The sequence below is a fragment of the Hakea prostrata genome, chromosome 1 (genome assembly GCF_041222555.1).
Source record: "Hakea prostrata isolate BN-2017 chromosome 1, UWA_Hpros_2, whole genome shotgun sequence".
Classification (NCBI taxonomy): Eukaryota; Viridiplantae; Streptophyta; class Magnoliopsida; order Proteales; family Proteaceae; genus Hakea; species Hakea prostrata.
Window position 1 is genome coordinate 65,478,493 of NC_142600.1, and position 23,505 is coordinate 65,501,997.

Below are 23,505 nucleotides of genomic sequence, written 5' to 3' on the forward strand. Positions count from 1 at the left end.
TTCTCCATGATCCACTTTCCTTATTTGATTTTATTTTCTTGATGACTCACTTTCCTTACTTGCTTTTATATGCTCCAAAATCCACTTATTTGACTTTATATGCTCCACAATCCACTTTCCTTAGTTGCAACATTGAAACATCAACCCTTGGGATGGCTGAAAGTTACTGCTAAACCTATGTGAATATTTGAATAAACGAGGGTCTGCAGGAAAAGGGATGGGATGCTCTACAGTAGATGAAAAAATGGAGGGAATATCCTAGGGTCCCATGTGATGATCTTGGGTTGGCAAAGATAAGATATATATTGTTTTAACATAAGTGTGAGGGTCTAAGGAAAGATTCAGGGTTTTAAAAAATTAAATGGGAAGGAAGAACTTGAGGATTTTAATAAAGGATCCAAATTCAGATGGAATGGGAGGGGAAAGGGTAAGGAAGGCCCACAGTTTTCACAGTATAGAAGTAAGTGGTAGGGTATCTTGCAGCAGGGGGAAAAGGATTCTTGAAGAATTCTGAATGGATCTTGGATTCTTCAAGATTCTGGATTTTCTCTTTCTTTTTAGGATAGGGTATCTTGCAGCAGGGGGAAAAAGGATTCTTGAAGAATTCTGAATGGATCTTGGATTCTTCAAGATTCGGGATTTTCTCTTTCTTTTTCTTCATTTTCCTTCTTCTTCTTCTTCTTGTTTTTCCTGCTGTTTTCAGTCTTGTCACAAGAACCAGAAGAAAATAAAATAAACAGAAAACAAGGGAAAGAGGAGGTATTGCAAGAAGCAGGGGAGGGGGGAGTCAGGGGATCATGCTTCCGCAAGGGGGAAGGAGAAGAGGGGAGGGAAAGGCTGCTGTCGCCGGTGGGAAAGTGGCTGGCGAGTTGGCAGGGCAACAGGCACTCGGGTTGGGGATTGACTTACTTGAGAAGAGGAGGCTGTGGAAGAAAATCTTGAACATCTCTAGCTGCCACAGGGTTTTCTCAGCCCTGAAGCACTAGGCGCACTTCCTGGCTGCAATCTTCATCTTTATTAATTATCAACTGTTGATTACATGAGAGGTGGCTTTATTTATAGCCATATTACATTGAATCTTGGATTCAACTTGGACTCTAACTAATAAACAACCTTGGATTCTACCAACTAATCAGACTTGAATTCTAACTAGGGAATCCTCTTGGATTAGAATCCAATTTACAGCTCAACACTAATGAAATCTTCTAACAAACTCGCACAATGAATAGGGAATAATCCAGATGGAGTCTTTTTTTTTTTTTTTTTTTTAAATTAGATTCCAACTGACAACAGATCTAGGGTTAAGGGTAAAGCTATAATTTCCCTAGAATGTAGCTGCACAGGAAATTCCAGCAAAAGGTAGAGGGGTTTTAGGGTTCCTTATACAATCCAAGCCTGCTGGAGATGAATTTCAGATATGAACTCTTTGAAGATTGAAGCTCAGATTGGAAATTTGATCTATAACTCAGATTAGGGTTAGGACTGATTCAGCTAGGTTTAGGGTTTGGGGAATGGGTTGCTGTCCTGCAGTTTAGAACTAATTATGTTACTAATCTGTGTTCAGAAACTGTTTCAGAGATGTAGGGGCTGCAGTATGAGTGTTTTAGGGCTTCCTGAAACTTCTCAAAATTCTGCAGATTCACTTGAGAAGATGAGGTGCAGGAATTTTTTAAGTCCAGAAAATAGGGCTGCTTTGGGGAAACCAATGTTAGGAATGATACCTAGAGGCTTCCGTGATTCTAGTGAGGGTAGAAAGGGCTTGAACAGAGTTGGGAATTATGGTTTCCCAATGGGGTCAGGATTTGACTAATGTGGGAGAGGAGGGGAAGGAGGCCTGCAGGTGCTAGGGCAGGGGCTAGGACTTGAAGGTAAACAGAGTGAAAGGGGCACAGGGTATATGCGATGGGGTTGGAGGTATTCAAGGCCTTACGAAGAAGGGAGGGGCAGTGGAGGTTGCGGACAAGGAGGAGAATGCTAGGGTTGGGGTCTTCTACTTGACGGTGCTGGAATGAGGGCTTGAAGGTTGAAGGAGGTTCCCCAGTATTACAAAACATGAATCTGAGATTTAGGTGTGCAATTGCATTTTTTACCTTTTTTGGGGATTGGGGGCACACTAGTCAACCTACGAGTTTATTCTTCATGCAGTAGCAGATCTTACACTGATTTAACAACTTGAATGACCTCAAAAAGAAACAACAAGAAAAGAAAAAAGCACTTGTATGCACACAAGAACAACAGAAAAACCCAACCCACCCATGTACTCCAGAAAACAAAAGAAGAAAAGGAGAAGAATGCATGGTTAACAATCATCCACCAATATCTAGTATTACAAAATATGAGTTTGAGATTTTGCTGAATCTTTTTTTTTTTTTTTTTTTTGCTGGGGGGCACACTAGTTCTCCATGATGCATGCCCACAGCAGCAGATCTTACACTGATTAACAGCTTGAATAAGTCAAAAAGAACACAATGGAACAAAAAGCACATGCACGCAAGCACAACCAAGAAACCCAACCCACCACATATCCCCCCCCAAAAAAAAAAAAAAATGAGGAAATAGAATGCATGCTTACCCATTCTGCCTCCATGCCTCCACCCCGTCTCCAACAGACCATACATGATCACCCAGTGCTCCCCTACGGCGCTTTCTTGTGCCTTCAGATTTCATTATGCTGCTAGACTGGGCACTTCGGATTCCAGGTGGTTTATCTCCTTCACCTTCAAGAGGCACCCACTGTTTCAGCTGGCTAGAACCTGAATAAAAGAGAAGAATGAGTTATCTATTAATGTACTGACACTGAAATTGCACTGATTTTCAGTTTATTTGACAGTTACAAAATCATTAGTTCACCTAAAATCAACAATTGGTATATCATATATTCATATGTAGAAACTTCTGTGGATTACCTTCAGCAGTATGGAGGTCAGTGTAACAAACATAAGCTTTCCCATGCTTCAAACTCAGTACCTTGGCTGAAAACCAGACCCCTCTCAAACCTTCGTCATTAGAAAGAACCTAAAGTTTGCATCAGCCATTAGTATATACTAATCCAGAGACTTGCATACACCAAACAACAATAAACAAATCTTTTACAGGATAAAGGGAAGAAAATCTTTAAAAATGACAATCAAATCCACAAAGCATATAAGCTATAATAACAAGAGATTAGATTCACTACAGAATAATTTTCCAGAACACAAACCAATGGAAAAACATGATTTATGATCAGATTTATCTCACACCTCTACAAGGGAACCCTCCTTAATGTTGTTGTCCTTTACAATCCACACTGGCTGGTGTGCTCCATGCTCCTCATCTTGACCAGTAACGACAGTATCCGTTCGTGATCCAATCTCAGATTCAGGAAGAACGTCAACAGTAGCTACATAAGAAGTTATACAACCTTTGTGTCCTTTGAAACCCTTCTCATTAGCTGTAACTGCATCCCAGTGAGTTCCGTCTACCACACCAATGTGGCCCTCCATAGCCTGTCTGGCCATATTTTTTTGAGAATCTGGCTTCCCTTGTTCTGCACTACTTCGAATCTCTGGTTTATTTGAAAATAGTTCATTCAAATGGCTATCAGATCTTCCAGAAACTTCAATTCCATGAAGATTAGAATCTCCTACTTGACTTGTATAGCTCGACTTTACAAGCTTCTGTTCTGAAGGAGCCAGTATTTTCCAGAAACCATCTGGACCAGCCTCTACCAACTTGGTCACTGTTAAAGGTATAGGATCACCCATTGCAACAATTGATCCTGCTTGTGACACTGCTTCAGCTGCCAGTTCAGCTGCTTTTACCAAAGCATCAAAATTCACAGCTTGCTTTGCAGCAGATTCAACCCTCCTCCGAGAGGTAACTTTTGCAGCAATAATTTGAGAACTCGAGTCAGTGCCTATGTCCTTTCCTCTCATGATCGAAGCAGGACTGACTATGCCTGAACTCTTTACACCATCAGAAGAAGAAGATTTGGTGAATTGACTATGATCTCCACCTCTACTTGAAACCAGAGCCTCATCAGCCATCAGTTTAGCCTGCAACGCAGCATCAGAAGCAACCTTTGCAGCAGCTGCTGCTGCCTTTGCTACAGAAGCTGCTGCTGCTGCTGTTGTGGCAGCAGATGCCAATTTAGCTTCAACACCAGAAACCAACCCTGCGTTCTTCTGGATGGCCAATTGACTCCATATGTCTTCCTTGTGTCGCACTGCAGCAGCAGCAAGAGCAGCTGCAGCTTCTGCCTGTTGCTTAGCCTGCTCAACTCTATTGCACATCTCATCAGAGGCAATAATTCTTTGTTCCATGTCCTGGGACCCTGCAACCTGATGAGATTGTGGAGTTGTTTGGACACCAGTTGAAACAGAGCTCCCAACAGCTTTAGATAAAGAGCTAACTGCAGTTGTCATGGCGAATGATGTAGGCAGAGGACTATTAACGCCAGCAGAGCAAATCATTTCTGTAGGAGGAACAGGATACAAGAAGGCAGGTGCTTCAGAGACCAGACTTGTTTTCCTCTTTCTGGGCCTTGGATCAGCAGAAGCTTGCTTACCAGTTGATGCTGTTCTTTTTGCCTCGTGCAGGGGACCAGTCCCTGCAGGAGTACTTGTAGCGCCGCCAGAATGAACCAAAGAATTAGGGGTTGAATGCTTTGCTGTAAAATTAGGGGTTGAATGCTTTGCTGCAGAATTAGGGGTTGAATGCTGTGCTGTAGAGATCACGTGACTTGTTTCTGTAATGGGCAAGGCAGAGAACCGAGCACTGGCATCAAGGGTAGAAGTCTGAGGAGAAACAACCCAAGGTCCAGGACAAGGAACCTGAGAGAGCCAAGGGGCTGTATTTCCTACATAGTGCCTTAAATGGGGAAACTGATAAGAGTGCAATGGAGAAAGAGTCTGATGAGCATCTAAAAGTGAAACCCCTGGTATACTGCCAGACTGCAAAACATCACAAGCAGGTGTAGTAGCATTCCACAGTGGGGATGGCAGGGGAGTTGAAGGATTTATGATTGCTGAAGATGACGCCTTGTTGCCAGGTTGGGCAGCAGACATTCCAGAAGTTCTATTTTGAAGAGGACTTTGTCTAGTTCCTTGTTCATGCACCCCAGAACCTGCCATCTCAGTTTTCAACAAATTAGAGACTGAACAGAAACTTCAATGAGAAAACAATTTCAGAGTATACACAAAGAATATCAACCTGAATACAAGTGCACAGGGGTCTCAGGGTAACTGAATGGAGAATTCTGATTGCGAAGCCTTTCTACAGCAGCACGCCAAGCATTTTCCCATAAGCTCCTTCCACCATCTACGAGTCCAAGCCACATTCTTAAACCTCAGAGACCCAGTCAATAACAAATGTAATAAGAGAAACAATTAAAAAGCAATAGGTGAAATAACAAGAGTTGCATGAAATTCTGACCAGATTCTCCAAAGGCTGAAATCAGAAAAGCCTCATCAAGCACCCTTCCTTGGCTGCAACGCAATGTATAACAACTTGTAATAAATGACATCTACATAATAATGACTTCAGAAAGAAAGAAAAAAAAAGGATAAATCTTTCAAGAAAGCAAACATTTGAAGTGTTGTTTGAATTCTCATGTTGAAGCTACAAATATCATAAAGGAGCTCTAGCTGCCACACAATTACACAATCGTCTTATTTAACCTTCAGTATGTGACACATTTCTTGGTTAGAATCAGAAAATGAGCTCTTTCTTTGGAATGGATACAGAAGGTCAGGTGCATGCCATCTCATGCTTCCATACCATAACACACTCATCATACAAATACAGAGCACCAAGGGAATTGATAAATGATTGGTTATGCACAAATAAAGATACCATATACAAATATATAATAAAGAGAATTATCAATGTACTTACATCAGAGATCCATATACAAGTATCTGAGCACGCAATTGCACTTGCTGTAAATCTGTGAAAGGCTGTTGAAACAATGCAGATGGAGAAGCTGAATTATCCAAATCTGGCAAAGAAGATGTCTGAACAGTTGCAGCACTACAAGCTTTCCTTGCACTGCCTTCGACATAAGAATTAGAGTGCATATCTTTAGCTTGCACAATTTGGCTGGCTATCCTGTTTGAACTAGGTGAAATATTGTAAGGAGAGTCTCTATCCTTTATATGTTTTACAGGGGGTACCTCCTTTGGAGATCTTCTTTCTTTACCAGCTATCTTGTTCGAACTTTGCTTTGTTTTGTGCTCAGAAGTACCCTTAGAATCACCATCCACATTCTCCTTGTCACATGCTTGAGGAATTACATGAGTATCTTCTTGTGCCATCATGGAATCCATTGGAGATAAAGCAGATGTTGTCGAAGGAACCTCTTTAGCCTTCCAAAAAAGTTGGATAACAAAAAGTACATAATATTAACCACTGATGCAACCTTTTAAAATGATAATAGGAATTGCAAGAAATAAAAGACCACCTGAACAAATTTTGAAGACTGACTGCTACCAAAGATTTTCCACCCTCCCTCAGTTTCTTGGTCAGACACATCTGGCTGACGATTTATCTTGAATGTGAAGCTTCTATCATCTTCACAATAATTCCCTCCGGGATTATCAGAACTAGAACTTCCTCTGGCATCCTTAGTAAGACCTTCGGATGCATTCCGCAGCATGGACACCTCCTCCCCCTCCTGCTTTCCAATATCAATGGAAGAGGGTTCACTGCAACTAATAGTCGTAGGTGAACCACAATTAGGGACTTCAGAACTTGGATTGCTGTTTTCAGCTTCCAAAGCATGAAATTCACCAGATTTTACAGACTCAACTGCAGGTTTCAAGGATATCTCAGACCCACCAACAGTCTGACCTGCATAAGCAACGACTAGGCATTATTAGTGATTAAAAGAAACCACATTGAAATAGAAAAAAACAGGGGGCAACTACATTTTGTAATATACAATGTTGAACTTAGCAACAGACACGTTGATACTTCTGAAATTCTGCATGACTGAGCATTTGATTAAATGAGAGTAAGTATTCTCCCATAGTTGTCATCAAAACTCATAGCTCTAGAAGAGAGGGCATGTGTGAGTTAAAAAAGAAAAATTATTTTCAAAGCACTCAAAAGTAGTTTCCAGAATTCCTACAGAAGGAACAAAAAAAGTGTTCAGGCACCATAATCTCCAAAGATCCTCCTCTGTATGATCAATCTCAATACCTGTCCTCCAAAGACAAAAGATTAGAGGGATTCATAGCCATCGACAAATAAAGAGATCATATGTGAACCACTCTCCCAATCAATCCAACAGAAAAGCAATTACACTGTCCATGAAAAGGGTCTGGATTCGTGTATGACATATAGCCTGGTAACTAAATTTATAGGTCATACACCATCCCTCTTGGTCATTTATGAGAAAACACAAAAAAACGATGTCCATAAAGAAATCATATATATGATAGATATTTTCTTATCCATGCCATTATCTCAAGCTCCCCAGTTCATCATCTTTACTAAATTCACCATTTAAATATAAGTCATTTCATCCATCAGGACAACAAAATTTATATTAAGAGATGGACTATAATTTTTGGAAACAGCTTCTCCTACGTAGCAAGTGGTAAGACTGCATGCGTTTCCCCCTCAGAGACCTACAGTAGCAGGAGCCTTGTGCATTGGATTGCTCTTAGAATGACTCCGAAATCAAAAAATAATTCATGGGCTATATAGAAATGAAGAAAGTGTAAATATCTTCACAAGTAATCTGCATGAACTTTCCATCATGTTTGAACCATTCAGAGGCCACCCCTACTGTTTGGACAATTACATGGACCTCCCCTTCACTATTGTGGGCCATACAGGTAAAACATATCCATTAAGTCGAAACCACTAGTCATGGCAAAACATTCAGAAGTGGCCATTTGGCCCTTCAATAACATTATTTGCCTTTTAACGTTAGGTCACAAAACAAGGTCCATCTCATCTCTGACAATCTGCAAAAAGCCAACTAACCCAACAACGTTGCAGGATTCAACTGGCATGAGGGGCAGCCTCTTTTGATGATGTGGCACGTATTGCTGGTTTGATGAGCATTTTCACTCCAAGTAGAAGCAAGAAGGAAGAGAGTAGACACAGACAGGAATTTTATAGAAGAGCCCGCCTGGGGGGGAAGAGGTACTGTTTATGTGACAAGATGTGGACAGCTTGATCCTACTTTTATTTAACTATGTTAATCTACCGTGTTTCTATTTCGATCCCAGCTTGTAATATGAGATTAGATAGTTTCCAATTTCAGTTTTGGCAATTTGGTATTTAGTCTATTTATTGAGTTCCTATTACAGCCCCTGCTTCCTTCCAGTGCAGTTTTTACTTTTGTATTTCTTTTCAATGTTTGAGACTTCCTATTTTGTGAAGCTTAGGCCCCTCAAGTGTGATTGAACTAAGAATTAATTAACAAAATTTCCATTGCAAGTGTTTGATCTGAGGAACACTTCTGTTCCGCAGCTGAGAAAACTATGAATGAGACACCTGCCACTGGGAATACTCCACCCCCAAAAAACAAAAAAAAATCCTATCCTCCTCTATATCCTCTTCCTCTTAGTTCTTTTTATGCTCTTCTTCCATATGCAAATAACATAAACAAATAAAATGAGAGGAAAGTTTTGGTTATTCAACTTGTTCATTTTTATTGCTTAGGTCCTTGCTGCAATTTATCTCCCTGCTGGTTTTCCCTGGTTCAAGGTTGCCCTTTACATTCTTTGATATTAGAGTTGAGCGGTGGTAGAATAAATAGTCATTTTTGCCTTCTACTTCACTGAAGATTTATAAAATTGCAACCTGATTCTATAACCCCACCAAAGATAAGGGCAGCTTTTCTCAAGATGGAGAGAGCCTACCTAAATCACAAGTACACATGTACCAAAGCAACAAGCCCCAAAACCACTGATGCAGATACACCTACTTAAGTATCTAGATAAAGGTGAACTGGTTTTAGTTTTGAGTTTTTGGATCTCCAAGGGTTTTAGGAAATTTATCTGGGTATAACAACTTTTAGTTTATGTTATTCTGTTTATTTTAGAAGTTATGCAGATGATATTTGGTTTTCAATTTTTTTTAGCGTTTGCTTATTTGAACAAGTTTCCTTGTTAGAGAGCTGAGTCTTATTTTAGGAGTCTTTTGGTACTCTTATAAAAGATGTAATTCCATCATTGGAGTCTTGCAGATGAATTGGAGATTAAAATATTGAAGTTACAACCTGTTTGTTCGTGGAAGTGATTGTTCATGCGTGTTCTCTCTTTTCTCTCCCTCGCAACTCTGGTTGTCATAGTTTCCCTTCTTCTTGCCGGCCTTCACCAATTTGGTATCAAAGCAAATTTTACAGTACCTTATCTTCTTTATTTATTTTTGGGAGGTTTTGGGGGCGGGGTGGATAGTTTGGGGAAAACCTCCCTTTCCAAAGCCACATCCCATCTCATTCCAGCCGAAAGTCCATCGAACCCTTAGCAACCCTCCCTTGATTTTCACACGCCTACACACACACACGCACACACAAGAGAGAGAGAGAGAGAGAGAGAAAGAAAAGATTCAAACCTTCCAAAACCACACACATATAAAGGGAACCAATTATTACATGGATTCCGACAACCCATCCACACTTGTGAATCCCTTCGCAAACCCCCAACAACCATATCGGTTCTTCCAGAACCAGAAAGCAAAGAGAGAGGTAAAAGCCAGAGCATTGTGAATGGAGAAAAAAAAATTGATAATACAATGAATACCCATTGGCATATTGTCATGCAATTGATTCCCCAAGCCAGCGTCATCCTTTGAACTTGATAATTCCTGTTGAAGTTGAACGCCCAACCTCTTGCTAGCTCCATGTCCAAGTCGTATGCTGTCCTCCTTCGATTCCACCATCTCTTCGGCAGTTTTTTCCTCTGGTGCGGCTAATAGAATCCAAACCCTAAGGAGAAACCCTTCTTCGCAGCCCAACCCCTCCCGATTCTTATGATCTTTCTTTCCTCCCTTTTTTGTTGGTTTCACCCTTATATCTCCAAGTAATCTTTACTTTAATTCCCTTTCTAAACATATTTCCCACCTTGTCCTCCCCCACTTATTTGTTATTCTGCCGCACTCTTACCATTTTTTTCTCTTTCCAGAATTGCCCCCTCCATTCTATTCTTTCTCTACTTTGGTTTCTTTTTATTAGGTTCCAAGTTTAGCCCTCCCCAACGTCGTTATTTCACACTTCCTTTTCTATGTTTCAACATTGCAGTCCAATAAATTACAATTATGCTGCTGTTACTTAAAACCAACTACATCATGAAGGTTGACAGATACAACTCACTCCTTTCAATCACTGATAGTGTGAATTGCAAACAGAAATTTGTAATCTTCATACAAGACTTATTGATTTTAAGGCAGGAAGTTGGAATATACGCATTGATAACCAATTCTATGATAAGGTCTAAACCACAATAGAATCCTCAGAAGTCAGAAGGAGATGATGATCAAACTGAAGTACATGACCTGATCAATGTTGGCATTGAAAAGATGGATTTTCAGCTTTGAAACCCTATGATTGGATTTCCATCAGAAAGATGTCTACTGGAATTTACCTGGTCCAGTTAAAGTTTTTGGATATCCTAGAATATTAGGAATTTATATTAATTGGAGCCATAATATTTTTTCAGTTTTCTAATACTTCTGGTTATTTTAAAGTTAGCTACATAGAATATTTGGTTTCCAACTAGGTATAGCGTCGTAGTTAGAAAGTTAGTCCTATTTTAACTGTCTTTTATTTTTCTCTATATACAATATAAATTACCATCATTGGAGATAAATTCAAGACTGAAATATTGAAGTTAATACCTGCTAGTTTGTGGAAGAAGTGGCTATCGGTGGGTGCCTTTTCAATGACATGCAACTCAAGTTCTCCTAGTATCAACTCTTCTACCAAGCGGCCCTCCACCGCTAGCCCAGCAAGGTTCTAGAATTTCAACTATTGTGAGAAGCAACTTGGTCAGATGATGTGGCAAGTGTTTGTTGGTCTGATGGAGCATCACCTAAGGCAGACTCACTCCAAATGGAGGACAAGAGACAAGGCAGAGATTTGGAGGGCAGAAAAATAGTACTGTTAGCGTAAACTGTACCAGAGCAACTGTTGACATGAAAAGGGATCTGGGGGCACCGTATTCTTGTTTAGCTATAGCTTCTACTTTTAATTTCAGTATGTTAGTAAAATGAGATTTGGTCATAGTTGTCAAAGTGCCTAGCACCTAGGCGATTGGGAGGATTTTAAGAAAAATATAAAACAAAATAAAAAAAGGAGACACCGTAAAGGTATCAAGGCATTGCCTAGGCAACTACATTGACAACAGGAAACAGGAGCAAGAAGTGCACCTAGACTTCAAGGTATCGTCTTAACAACTGTGGATTAGACTAATTCAGTTTTAGTTTTAGCAAGTTTGTTAGTACTAGTTTCTGATTCCAGATTTAGGAAGCATACTATCTTTTATTTAGAAGTCTCTACTATCTTGGTTTCTAACTTCGAAACTTCCTATTTTGTGAAGCTCATGCCAAACTTTCTAACGGACGCCTGCTTAACATTTATTTAGAAGTTTCTATTTTACTCCTTTCTTTCCATTTAGATAGATTTAGTTTCTAATTTCCATGCTTTCTATGTTCTGATCTTTCCATTTAGATAGATTTAGTTTCTAATTTCCAAGCTTTCCATGTTCTGAAACTTAGGCCAAGCTATAAACAGGCTAAGGCAACATCAATTGTACTTGAATCTCTTAATGGAATCTCTATTGCTTGCTTGCTAGTGCCTGGTCCAGCAGCTGACAGAGCTGAGGGCGACTGACTCAAGGCTGAGATAGCCTAGACTGTTTTATCCTATTCCCCCCACCACTTCTATATCCCCCTTTTCTACTTCTTATCCCTTGAAAGTTCTTCCAAAAGCAAACAGAAGAGAGGGGAAGGTTCCAGATATTTAGAAAAATACTTGGACTATGGAGTGAACGGGTGGACGGTAACACACCGATATGGCTATTTACATGTTCTATTGAGGACCAATTTTGATCGCAATCCCCCCCCCCCCCCCTTCCTTTTCTTCTTAACAAGAATCCCATTCTCCATTCTCCCCTTCACTCACGCCCCCGCCCCCACAGGGGCAACCCCCTTCCTTCAAGAAAGAAAAAATTACCATCACCCACTAATGCATACCAGAGATCCAGGGCTTAGCAATTGAAGCAAGCCCTAAACCTAAGGTTCATTCTCAGGATCTTACTCAAGTGAACCAGTGGTAAACTAGGACTTAATCACCTAGTAATTAGGTCTTCAAAGGTATTAAGGTATACAGCAGCTGTTTAGGGCTTAGGACACCCAGTGGTTAGGGTTTCTAAATGCCTAGGGTGAATTAGGGTTGAAGGGAAGAAGAAAAGGGTTCAGCCAGGCAGAATTGGACTCAGAAGATGACAGTTAATTCTGATTTTAATTTCCAGATTTAATTCCAAAGCTAGGGTTTGCAAAACTAAGGTTTCTTGAATTCTAGGTTTTCTAGGGTATGAACTAGGCTTAGGGTTAGGGTCGAGTGACAAGGTAGGTGACGTGAACAAGGATCTAGGCTGTAGCTAATTGAGGTAATGCCCCAAATTTAGGCTCACTTAAGGATCCTCTTCAGTAGCCAATTATGGTTTAGGATACCCTACGGTTGAAGGGAATGGGTTGGTGATGAGGTTCTAGGGTTTTGGGAATTTTGGGGATATGGGGTTCCTCCTGAGATATGGGTTGTGAAGGGGAGATTTCCTAGGGGGAAAGGTTAGATTAATGTTTTGTGGTTAGATATGCTTTTATGGATCTCAAAGATACGAAACTCATCTCATGAGAGGTATGGGATGAACTCCTTAAGATGGAAGCTTCAGACTATAGGTATCAGAATAGGCTGAAACTTGGAGAGAATGTAGGTAATAATGTAGGGATATGATCCTCCAAGTTTGGTGGGGTTTGAATGTCTTAATTAAAATATGTTAAGGTTCATGTTTTAGGGTCTCGGGAAATACAAAAGTTTAAGAAAATATTTATATCTTGAAATCAGACGGTCAAAATGAGGTCAAATTGGGATCTAAGGTCACTCGGGTTGGGGGGATGAGGCTCCTAAAGTTTGGGACACATCTAACAGTTAGATTGGTGTAGATCTGACATTGAAATTTGAGTCCCTAGAAAAGACCGAAAATTCAAGAAAATAAAAAAGAAGTGTGTGATGGATGGGGGTAGAAGAGGGAAGACTAGGGTTCAGGGCTAGGGTGCACTTACTCACTGTAGGAGACTTGGACTGCAGAAACTTGAAGAATTAGTAGTAGCACAGGCTTGAAGATGAAAGAGGAATGCTAGAATTGCAGAATTTTAAATTATACACAGCCGTGGGATTTCTCCTGGGAACCCATGACTCCAACTCCTCCTTCGAATCTGTTTTTCATTTCAATTAATCGTCTGATTTGTTACAACCCAGAGTGGCTTATTCATAGGCTACATGACGGAAAACATAAAAGGACTCTAACTTCTAAATAGAAAATAGACTTGGACTCTTAACTTGCAAAACAATCCTATGTAAGACTCTTACTTGACTAAAGACTTCAACTCAAACAAGGATTCTATCATATATCACACCAAAAGGATCCAGTTGGATTCTAAGAGTAGAAATGGAATCCTAACAAGAAATAGACTTAAAACTAGGGGATTCCTTCACAACATGGGACGACTCTTCAATTACTCACTAAATAATGACCCAAATAAAAAAGACAATAATATATCTAGGGTCCTAATAACAAGCTGGACCTAGTGGTGCCCTAACCTTGTACACCACGAAAATTGTCAAAATGACCAAAATACCCATGGTATGACTAGGGGCCGTAGGGCTTGGGAAGTAACCTAGGCCCTTTATTTCTACTAGAAAAAATTTACATCAATTCTCCCCATCTTGAAAACATTGTCTTCTGATGAATGTACTTACCATGTGATTTCAAATCAATCCTTCCGAGATATTCATTATGAACGTGTCCTCAAATTTAGCAGTGATATGTGGGAGTAACATGTGTTACGGCCTACATCCCAAGGCAAAACTATGGTAGTGTAAGAATACTAAGAATGAAGTCTTCAAGTCTTGGAGCTTTCTATTCAAAGAACCCTAGGGGAATGTTGAGTTTGATATGGTCAGGCTCAAAATCAATAAAAAAAATTTGACATCGAATTATGTAATGTGGTGGAAGAAATATCTTGTGTGCAATTGTGCAGACCATTCCTAGCTAGAATTCTGGCAAAGTGAGAATGTGAGTAATATAGTCTTTGAGTCTGGGGGCACTAGCTTCAAAGAACCATAGAGGTAGGACAAGGTCAATGTGCTCAAAGTCAATCATCATGCTCTCATGGGCATCTCCAACGCCATCTCCCTCCTTATGATTCTCCGGTTCGCGGTGCCTAGTCTAGGGCTTTAAGGGCTTGTAGGGTCCTTGCATCCCATCAGTGTTGATTGCCTTGGTCACTTCTTCTCCAGGAATCTCCTCTTGTATAGCTTCTATCGTTTGTCGTTTTAAAAATTACTTCTTCTTTGGATAGAACAAGATCATAAGCTAGGTTAAAGGCATGATGATTGTCACAACTAGCAGAGGCTAGATCAAGTAACACATTTGTCACTCCAAAATTCTTAGGTAGCAATTCGCTATCTTCCAAGGCAAAGGCATAATGAACTTTTGGTGGAGAAAATACTTCTTCAAGCACATCTTCAGCTGGTGTTGTTACTTCGATCTCGTCTTTGTAGCCTGTAACACCTTTTTCTATTGCCATATTCTATTCATTAAGGGCTTGAGTCAATCACTAGTCCTCTGTTTTAGCTTTATTGGTCGTATCAACCTCTTCGGCACTAACTCCCAGGAGGGGCCTCTAGCTTGGTGGAGAAGGTTCTTCTTTTAGTTGTGGATCTTTGGGCTTGCGTGATCAAGGGTACACAACAATGGCTTTCTTTTCTAGGGCCTCTAAACTCTTTGGTGAAGACAACCGCAGGTTGCGGCCGGCTACAAGGCTCCTCTTGGTATGATTTATTGACCATCTTTTCTTGATCCCCTCTTGGAGATTTAGGGAAGGAATACAATTTTCTTTCCTTCACGATAGAATTTACATTCTCCCTACCCAAAATAGTTACATTGTTATCAAATAACCATGGTCTCCCTAAGATTATGTGACAACCTCATGGGAACTACATCGCACCAATATCTTCAGAATAGGAATGGAGACTAATGGGTACAAGACACCCGTATTTTACCTTCACATAGCCATTGTTGAGGAGCCCGCTCGACATGGATTGGGATGTTCTTTAATTGGAAGCTTGGCTTTCTAGATGTAGAGGTCAGCCTCCACATAGAACTGCAACCATTGTCCACCATAGCTCTAACTGTGGATCCACATGATCTAACTCTGGCATGGAATATGCAACTCCTCCAACCTTCTTCTTCATCTTGAATCACAAGGATTTTTTTTACGTAACATTCAGGGAAAGGTTGTAGGCAGAGTACTCTTCATTATCAGGATCCTTGGGTTCTTTATTACCCCATCACTCTGGCTACTATTGATTCATCTGGCTAAAATACCAATTGATGTGAAACAGGATCTAGGGTTTAGCTGATTGAGGTAATGCCCTAGATTTAGGCTCACTCTAGGATCCCCTTCAATAGAAACAAAAGTCAATGCGGGATTAGGATACCATATGGTTGAAGGGAAGGGTTGGTTATAGGGTTCTAGGGTAATGGAAATTTAGGAGATATGGGGTTCCTTTTATGATATGGCTTGTGAAGGGATGATTTCCTAGGGGGAAAGGTTAGGTTAATGTTCTGTGCTTACATATGTTTTTATGGATCTCAAAGATACAAAAACCCATCCCATGGGAGATATGAGATAAATTCCTTGAAATGGAAGCTTGGGTCTGTAGGTGTAACTGTGTAAGAATGGGCTGAAACCTGGATGGAATGTAGGTAATAATGCAGGACTACGGCTGGGAGTGGGGTTTCTTATACTTACAAGGAGGAGAAAAATGGGCCTTGAAGAACTTGAAATACACAGAATTTACACAGCCTCAAGTTCCCTCTTAGGTAACGCACGACTCCAATTCCTTGCACCTTCAACTCAAATTTCATTGATTGTTCCAATCTGTCTTTTACAAGCATTAGAGGCTTTATTTATAGCCTTACATGTGTGCAATCACATCAGCACCCAACATAAGAAGGTGACTCCAGCTAGACTTGAGAGTCACATTCAAACAGGAACACCATCATAACTTATCCTAGGATGATCGAAATTACAAAACAGAAGTACATCTAGACTGCTTGTAAGAAATGCATTGTGAATAAAGGAATCTCTCTTTAATTGAGAATCCCATCCTAACTGGGACTCTTCATTAACTTGGACTATTACTAGAGGAATCCCTCTATAACTAGGACTCCTAGCTAGACTGAGACACTTTCAATGCTTGACAAAAAAGGTCCCAAATAACAAAATAAGTAGACTTGGACTCCTACAAGATTCTGATTTGAGCTAGGTCAAATTGGGCTTGATTAGTGGTACTCAAAATGACCAAAATAACCCTATTTTGGCCGTATTTCCTTGGGTTGTTGGGAGGCCGCAAGGTACTGGTAACCTCCCTTTGAGTGCAACTGGTGGTCCTGGATTCAGTTCACATCACCTAGTCAAAGTCAGACTCAAGCTCATGGTGGCTCGAATGTTGTAGACTTTCCTAATGGAGTTGATAATAGCAACAGTGGTGTTGCTGGCAGTGGCAAGAATAATGGACTTCTAGAGCATCATGTCCAAAGCCAAAGTCATCGAGCCTCGTCAGATTCACTAGGGAATCTTAGTACACACATGCCACCTAGGATGAGGATAATGGCTGAATACCTCATCACAAGGGCAGGCCCTCCTCATCCACTAGGACTAGGGTACTCGAGACGGCCCCATGGCTAATTCCAACCAGGTAGATAGACATATGATGGACATTGATAGCTTATTATGCTCTATTGGTGGATTGCGTATTAGCACCGGGGGGGGGGGGTGAGTCATATTTCAATCTATATGGTCAAATGGTTGGGATGGGGGAGTATATGCCTTCTCCATCATATTCTACTGTTGACCATGGATCCCACTTGAAGTCACAGTATGGAAATACTAGAACTTCCTTCATTGATGAACATTCTTATACCTTGTCCCTGCCCTTGCACACCAGCCACCATGCCCCCCACCCCACGGTGGCAACATCATATGATCCTTTGATCCGTATGATATCAACGGGTAGTACATCACAATATGGTGACTTAAATCCTAGGATGGGTTACCTTCAATATGTTAATTGTGCCACATACATGGAGGTGGTGTCTGCTTATGTTCAGTACTTCTCAAAGTTTTACGTCGTGGGCAATATTTCGGTGGGTCGCTACTTGCCGACACGAAAATTAGGAGGCATAGTCTGCGATATACCCCCCCAAAAAAAAAAAATCAATTTCTTGGCAATTTCTCACAAGAAATTGCCTATAAAACCCAACAAAATCAAAATTTCGCCCACGTTTGGGCGAAATTTCTTTTTTCCTTCTAGAGATTCTCTCTCTTAATCCCTCTTGATTCTTGTGATTTTTGTGTTGATCTTCGACATCTAGGGGTAGTCATTGAGTGATTGTCGCCGGAAAATGAGTGCATCTCGTCGATCAAGCGGGGTTTCGCTCAAATCAGGGAGATTTTCATTTCAAAGGTAACCACAATTCTCCAAACTTCATTTTTACAAAATGCATGATAGAATATTGTTGGATTGCTGTTATTGATATATATATGTTGAACACAATGGGTTGATCAACGAACTCATAGTGTCGAATTCTTTTTTGCAAAGTAATTTAATTATTTATTTTGGGCATCAAGAATTATATTTTCCGATAGTAAAAGTGCAACCGATATACATGGTATATGCCTTGCATGGTTGTCAAAGCGTCCGCCTAGGCAGCAAAGCGGTTTTTCAACTGCCTTGCTTTGAACCGCTTTATTAACATGCAGCTTTTTTGCCGCTTTTTCACCAAATTGTTACCACTTTGTCACCTTATGCTCCTTATTGCCGCCTAGACGCCAAAACGGTCACCTTTTTGACATTTCGTACATGATTATATTTTTTTTTTTATTCTACAAAGCCGTATACAAACTTAATAGTTAATCATATTGGAATTGGGAATCAATAAATCATTAAATGGATAAGGCACTTATTTCTGACTTAGGACGTACATTTGATTTCTGAAAGAATTTAGCTAACCATCATTACAAATGATTGTAGATAAAGCTTTTTAAGGGATGATATTGACCCAGCTTGGATGCATCATTATCATTATTATTATGACATTTTACACATAAATATATTATATGTTAAGTATTAACTTAATGTTTTTTCATAATGCAGTTGACTGGTGGGTTTTGTACGGTGAGAGTGCAACAAACCTCAAGAGACTAGCGATCAAGATCCTCTCCTAGACTCGTTCCGCCTCTGGGTGCAAGAGGAACTAGAGTACATTCAGCTTGATCCACTCCAAGAGAGGGAACAAACTAGGGAGCCAACACCTGAATGATCTAATCTTTTGCCACTACAACATGAGGTTGAAGCTACAACATGCCAGGGAACAAGCTGAGGGTAGGAGGCAGGACATTGACCTCATCGATATCTTTGAGGTGGAGGCAAAGGATCAGAATCCCCTCACTCAGTGGTTGATGGACAGGGGATTACGAATGTTAGACCAACTGGGAGGGACGACTGTCCCAGAGACTGCTCGAGTTGCAAGGGTTGATGGCGATAAAATCACGACATCAATGGCATCTCATGATGGGCAAGCACTGCGCCAGGAGGCAGCCAATACTCTAGATGAGGATTGTATGATGGCCCCTGCTGCACACGATGATGATGAGTTTGTGCTTCCGATGCTCAATATACAGGATCAAGATGGCACCCTAGCTCCTAGTCCAAGTCGGAGACATGATGATGATAGTGGTGACGATGAGACTGGAGGTGATGGGGATGATGGCGTTGACGATGACAACAATAATCGTGGTGGTGGGAGTTGGAGAGCGTTTTCTGGTTCCATTACTAGAGACACATCTTTCCCCATAGAGATACACTAGGGAGAGCCAGTTCACGCATGCCACACAGGATGTAGATTATGGTGGGGAGGCACATCAAGGTCATGCTACAACCTACATTTGAAAGGGGAAGGGGAGGGGGAAGCAGCATAGACATGGTCGTAGACATAGCTCTTGTGAGGACCACACCTCATCGTACGGTTCTTTGGTGAACCCTATGGATCCTTTAGGTATGGCCAGCTTGACAGATTCAACGGGATCCAAGAGCATGGATGAGTCTAAAGGCTCCACATCTACTTACGGGGCTTACAGTTATGGTCCTTACGGTGTCTGTGTTGGTCATGCACATTATAGTACAAATATCCCTTCCGATGAAGATTACAATGATTATGGGTCGACCATGGAGCCAAATGCATTTGTGGAGTCCGTCTTTAGATGGGATCTACCACCACCATGTCCACCAGTAACCCCCCCCCCAAAAAAAAAAATGAGCCTATTCCCTATCCCTATTCTCATTTCCCTCAGATAGGAGTTCTCCAGAGCTTGGATGACATGGCATATAGAGATGCAGTTTGCGATTATCTCGACAACCATCAGCAGAGGATGACATGGGGTCAGCATGTATTTCTATTGGGCGAGAACATGATATATAGTACTATGGAGCATCAACAAGGGATGGATCCACTGAGGCACAGTACTTGATATTGATGATGGATCACTATGCACTTGCCTACACTTGTACACTAGTACTAATGACTATTGTACAAGATATAATATATATACTTAACTACTTGTATAGTATTGAGATGATGGGATCACTTGTTCTTTATTTTTTTCCCCTTGCAATTTAATGAAGATCTTTATGTTCTCTTGCATCAATTGCATATTTACATTTGCTTAAATTCATATTCTAGACTTCTAGTTTCGCCCACATACAGACAGGCATGTGCCAATCAAGAACACCTCTTTATGTTAGGTTTTAGGCAAAAATAACACTCCTAGTATGTTTATTGGCCTCAAATTAGACTAGACACAAAAAAGCAGACCAAAATGACCCCAAATACCCCCCGAAACTAGTAGAAAATTTTTTCCGAAACATCGGGGCTTCAGTGGTTTTGCTGGGTAGCAAAATGGTGACATGGAGCAAAATTTTGAAGTATTGTCGTGGAATGTCTACGTGGCACATTTAGAGTGCATGCACACCAGGTCTAATGGACTTACAATGGGATTAAGCAAGGACAACATAGCAGCTTCTATTAGCCTAGGCCTTGAGGGTTTTCTTTGGTTTGTATTTGTTATGACTTTGAGTTGGTTCTTTTGTAATTTGTGAATTGTAAATGAGATTTGACTACTTTTAAGATGTTCTACTTATGTCTTATGTGTTATGCACATTTTAATGAAGTTTCAATATTTTTCTTGAATATCAATCGAAATTGTCATTATGTCAATTTGGACTTCAAGCATGTTTAGATTTGTGAAAATACAACATTTAGTTTCGTCCGCAAACCAAGCATGCACAAATCAAAAAGACCAATTTGTGTTGTATTTTAGTCAAACTAACCATGAAAATGTGTTTGTTGGTCTTAAAATAGGCAGTCCAACAAAAATCAGATGAAAAACATGCATAAAACCCATCAGAACCATGACCATCCACTGAAACCAGGCACAATCTTGTACCAGACTTTGCCGACATTTTGAAATTTCGGTGGTCTTGAGGTGGTTGAAAGCTCGAGGCGAGACAAAATTTAAAAAAAAAATGATGATGAGTGCCTGTTGGATTATCTCTTTTATTTTTAGTGGATCCTTAATTACAGATGTTGTTGGGAAGTCAGTATTTAGAGCATGTATCTCTCAGATTTGAATAGAATGAAAGACTCATACATAAACAGCCAAATCTAGATCTCCTAATCAGATTTGGAAACCCACAAAGATGTTAGCTCTAACTAAGCTCTCTCCCTCCCCCCTTGTCGATTCCCTAAGGAATAGGCTCATTGTTATTACCTGGGGTGTTGATAGTTCTTGTCCAATTCCTCCTAGACCAGCTTACTCTTGGAGGTTTTTTTCCCCCTCTCCCCCTTTTCTCTCCCTTCCTCTTCCCATTTGTTTCTTCTTGGTTCCACTCCTATCTTTATATATATTTTCTATTCGTCCCAAAAAGAAGTCCACAAAGGCGAAAGAGTGTTAATGGGTCATCCAAATTTCCACAACTGATCTTGTACACTATGATTAGTTTAGCACAGGAGAAACTTTACATAAAAATGCTTGGAGAAACCTCCCCCCAAAACAGAAAAACACACTAAAGAAAGTTTTTAAAAAGATATATCATAAGATTACAAATTATTAAACTAAATATTTGAGAACAGATTGAAGTATAATCATCTAACCTTCAAAGCTTGCAATGAAATCGTTCCTGTCACTTTTATTTGCAGATGCTAGGCCACCTTTATTGCCTTCATCATTCACCTTGCTAACAACACACAAAGATCCCTCCAAGGTTGGAGACCCTGGCTGCGCAAGCACCTCACCATTGCTAGGAGTTGTTCCTGTCAACAAAATGAATATGTAAAGTTGAATAAAAGTAGCAATGTTAAGACCCTTTTACTGTTTTACATGCAAACCTCCCCCCCCCCCCCAACTTCACAAACCTCACAAAAAGGTCCCCCACATCAGGAACCATTAAGGACCCCTTGCAATCAATGATTGAAACTCAAAATATTTTTCTAATATGAACATATTACCCTCCAGAGGGGTAAAATGACCACAATACCCACTAACTTGAATGGAATTACTATTTGCCCTAACCCCTCAAATTACCATTTCACCCTCAATCTATCTTCCTTCTTTGGTCATCCTCTCCTCCACCAGTCCATTTAATGGTTTCCTGAGATGACTAAAACATGTGAGAATGATATCCGAAGAAGTTTTCATCCTCCGAAATACATCCCCTCTTGAAGAAACTCTAGATCAGGCCCTCCTTGCAAAGATTCAAACAATCTTGAGGCTTTGATTAGGTACAAGTGTTTGGAACCCTGTGTAATCAGAACCAACAATCTGATTTCTCATTCAATGGAACATGCTACGGCACAATGAAGGGAATACTTAGAAAACTACATTGCTCAATGATTTATGTTTTTTCCAACAAAAATCGAAGCCTCAGATTCTTGTTCTACTTAATGAACTTTCACAGCTGTTCCAGTTACACAGGGTTCAGATTGTTTCATCAGACTGAAACGAGTGTTTGGAATAGCATCATTGGCTGATGACTGAATAGCATCACCAAAGACACGATGATGATGTACTTCCATTTCTGGAATGGGGAATCAGGAACAGGAATCAGAGACGACGTCAATAGCATCGCTGGCTTTGATTCGGAACTCTGTCTCATTCTTTTAGTCTGATATTTCTGGGTTTCAGAGATTTTTAAAGTTTTGATTTGTTTTGGTATTAAACAGAGAACCCTCAAGATCCAAAACTCCCTCAGGATTGTGTGTGCATATAGGACCTTGCTACTGCTAAAGATTCTTAGGATTCTCATTCGTTTTTACCTAATATTTTCCAGCAGCTTGTTCTGTGAATTGAAGAAGATGGGTGAAGAGAGTATTTCTTCACCCATCTCTTAAAAGTAAGATTTTATTAAAAAAAGAAGAATTTCAGTTAATGCTTTTGAATCTATTTCTTATTTCTTAACTAAGGGTAAAATAATACATTTTTTTATTTGAGAGTAAAATGGTTAACTCTCCTCAGCCATTAACAGACAAGGGACGGTGTTCAGTTCTGTGGACCTTTTTGTAAGGTTTCCACAGGGTTTGTTGTTGCATGTAAAAACTTCTAATGTTGATCAAAGGAGATCACCTCAACTTCAAAATAATTACCATTACCATGATGCACTCCAACAACATCAGACCCATCATTTCCATTAAGATCTGAAGCATGTACTTCTATTCGCTTGGAACATCCTTGCATGGGTCTATCAACCATCATAGCTTGATTTTCGTCCTTGCTTCCTTCAATTACAGCCTCTATAGAAGACTGTGATTGACAAACTGTCTCAGGAGGCAATTCTTCAGCACTTTCATGAACTTCACATTGTTCAACTTCAGATAAATGAACCTGCTCACCTGTTATCCTAGAACACCCCACCAACTTGGGGGACCCAGGTTCATTTGACTTCTTATTTACCAACTCTTCTTTTTTATCCAAGTAAAGGAAATCTGGAATGCATGGATTTGACCGTCGATCTTCTTTTTGTTCAATAACTTGATCTGAGAGATTGCCATTTACTGTAGGCATGTCATGAACGCCATCCAGTTTATTATAGGAAACCTGGTTGGAATCAACAGAAACCATTTTTATAGAACCTGCAAAAAATAAAGCAATAACCCATCAGCTTGACAA

The 23,505-nt window shown here is 40.2% G+C and overlaps 1 protein-coding gene across 2 annotated transcripts in view; it reads right to left on the bottom strand.

Moving 5' to 3' along the window:
- The window catches only part of LOC149029444 (protein SWOLLEN 1-like), a 41,360-nt gene that overhangs the window by 10,302 nt on the left and 7,553 nt on the right, over positions 1 to 23,505 (bottom strand). Inside the window, exons 3-11 of one of the 2 annotated variants that reach the window (XM_089141871.1) lie at positions 22,989 to 23,468; positions 21,495 to 21,653; positions 6,443 to 6,831; positions 5,878 to 6,347; positions 5,416 to 5,468; positions 5,194 to 5,301; positions 3,243 to 5,107; positions 2,907 to 3,015; positions 2,573 to 2,753 (exon numbers count right to left, since the gene is read on the bottom strand). In XM_089141871.1, the coding sequence (XP_088997997.1) occupies positions 2,573 to 2,753; positions 2,907 to 3,015; positions 3,243 to 5,107; positions 5,194 to 5,301; positions 5,416 to 5,468; positions 5,878 to 6,347; positions 6,443 to 6,831; positions 21,495 to 21,653; positions 22,989 to 23,468 (3,814 nt within the window). Of the gene's footprint in view, positions 1 to 2,572; positions 2,754 to 2,906; positions 3,016 to 3,242; positions 5,108 to 5,193; positions 5,302 to 5,415; positions 5,469 to 5,877; positions 6,348 to 6,442; positions 6,832 to 21,494; positions 21,654 to 22,982; positions 23,469 to 23,505 lie in introns of both variants that reach the window. The other variant, XM_089141870.1, reaches the window with a different exon arrangement.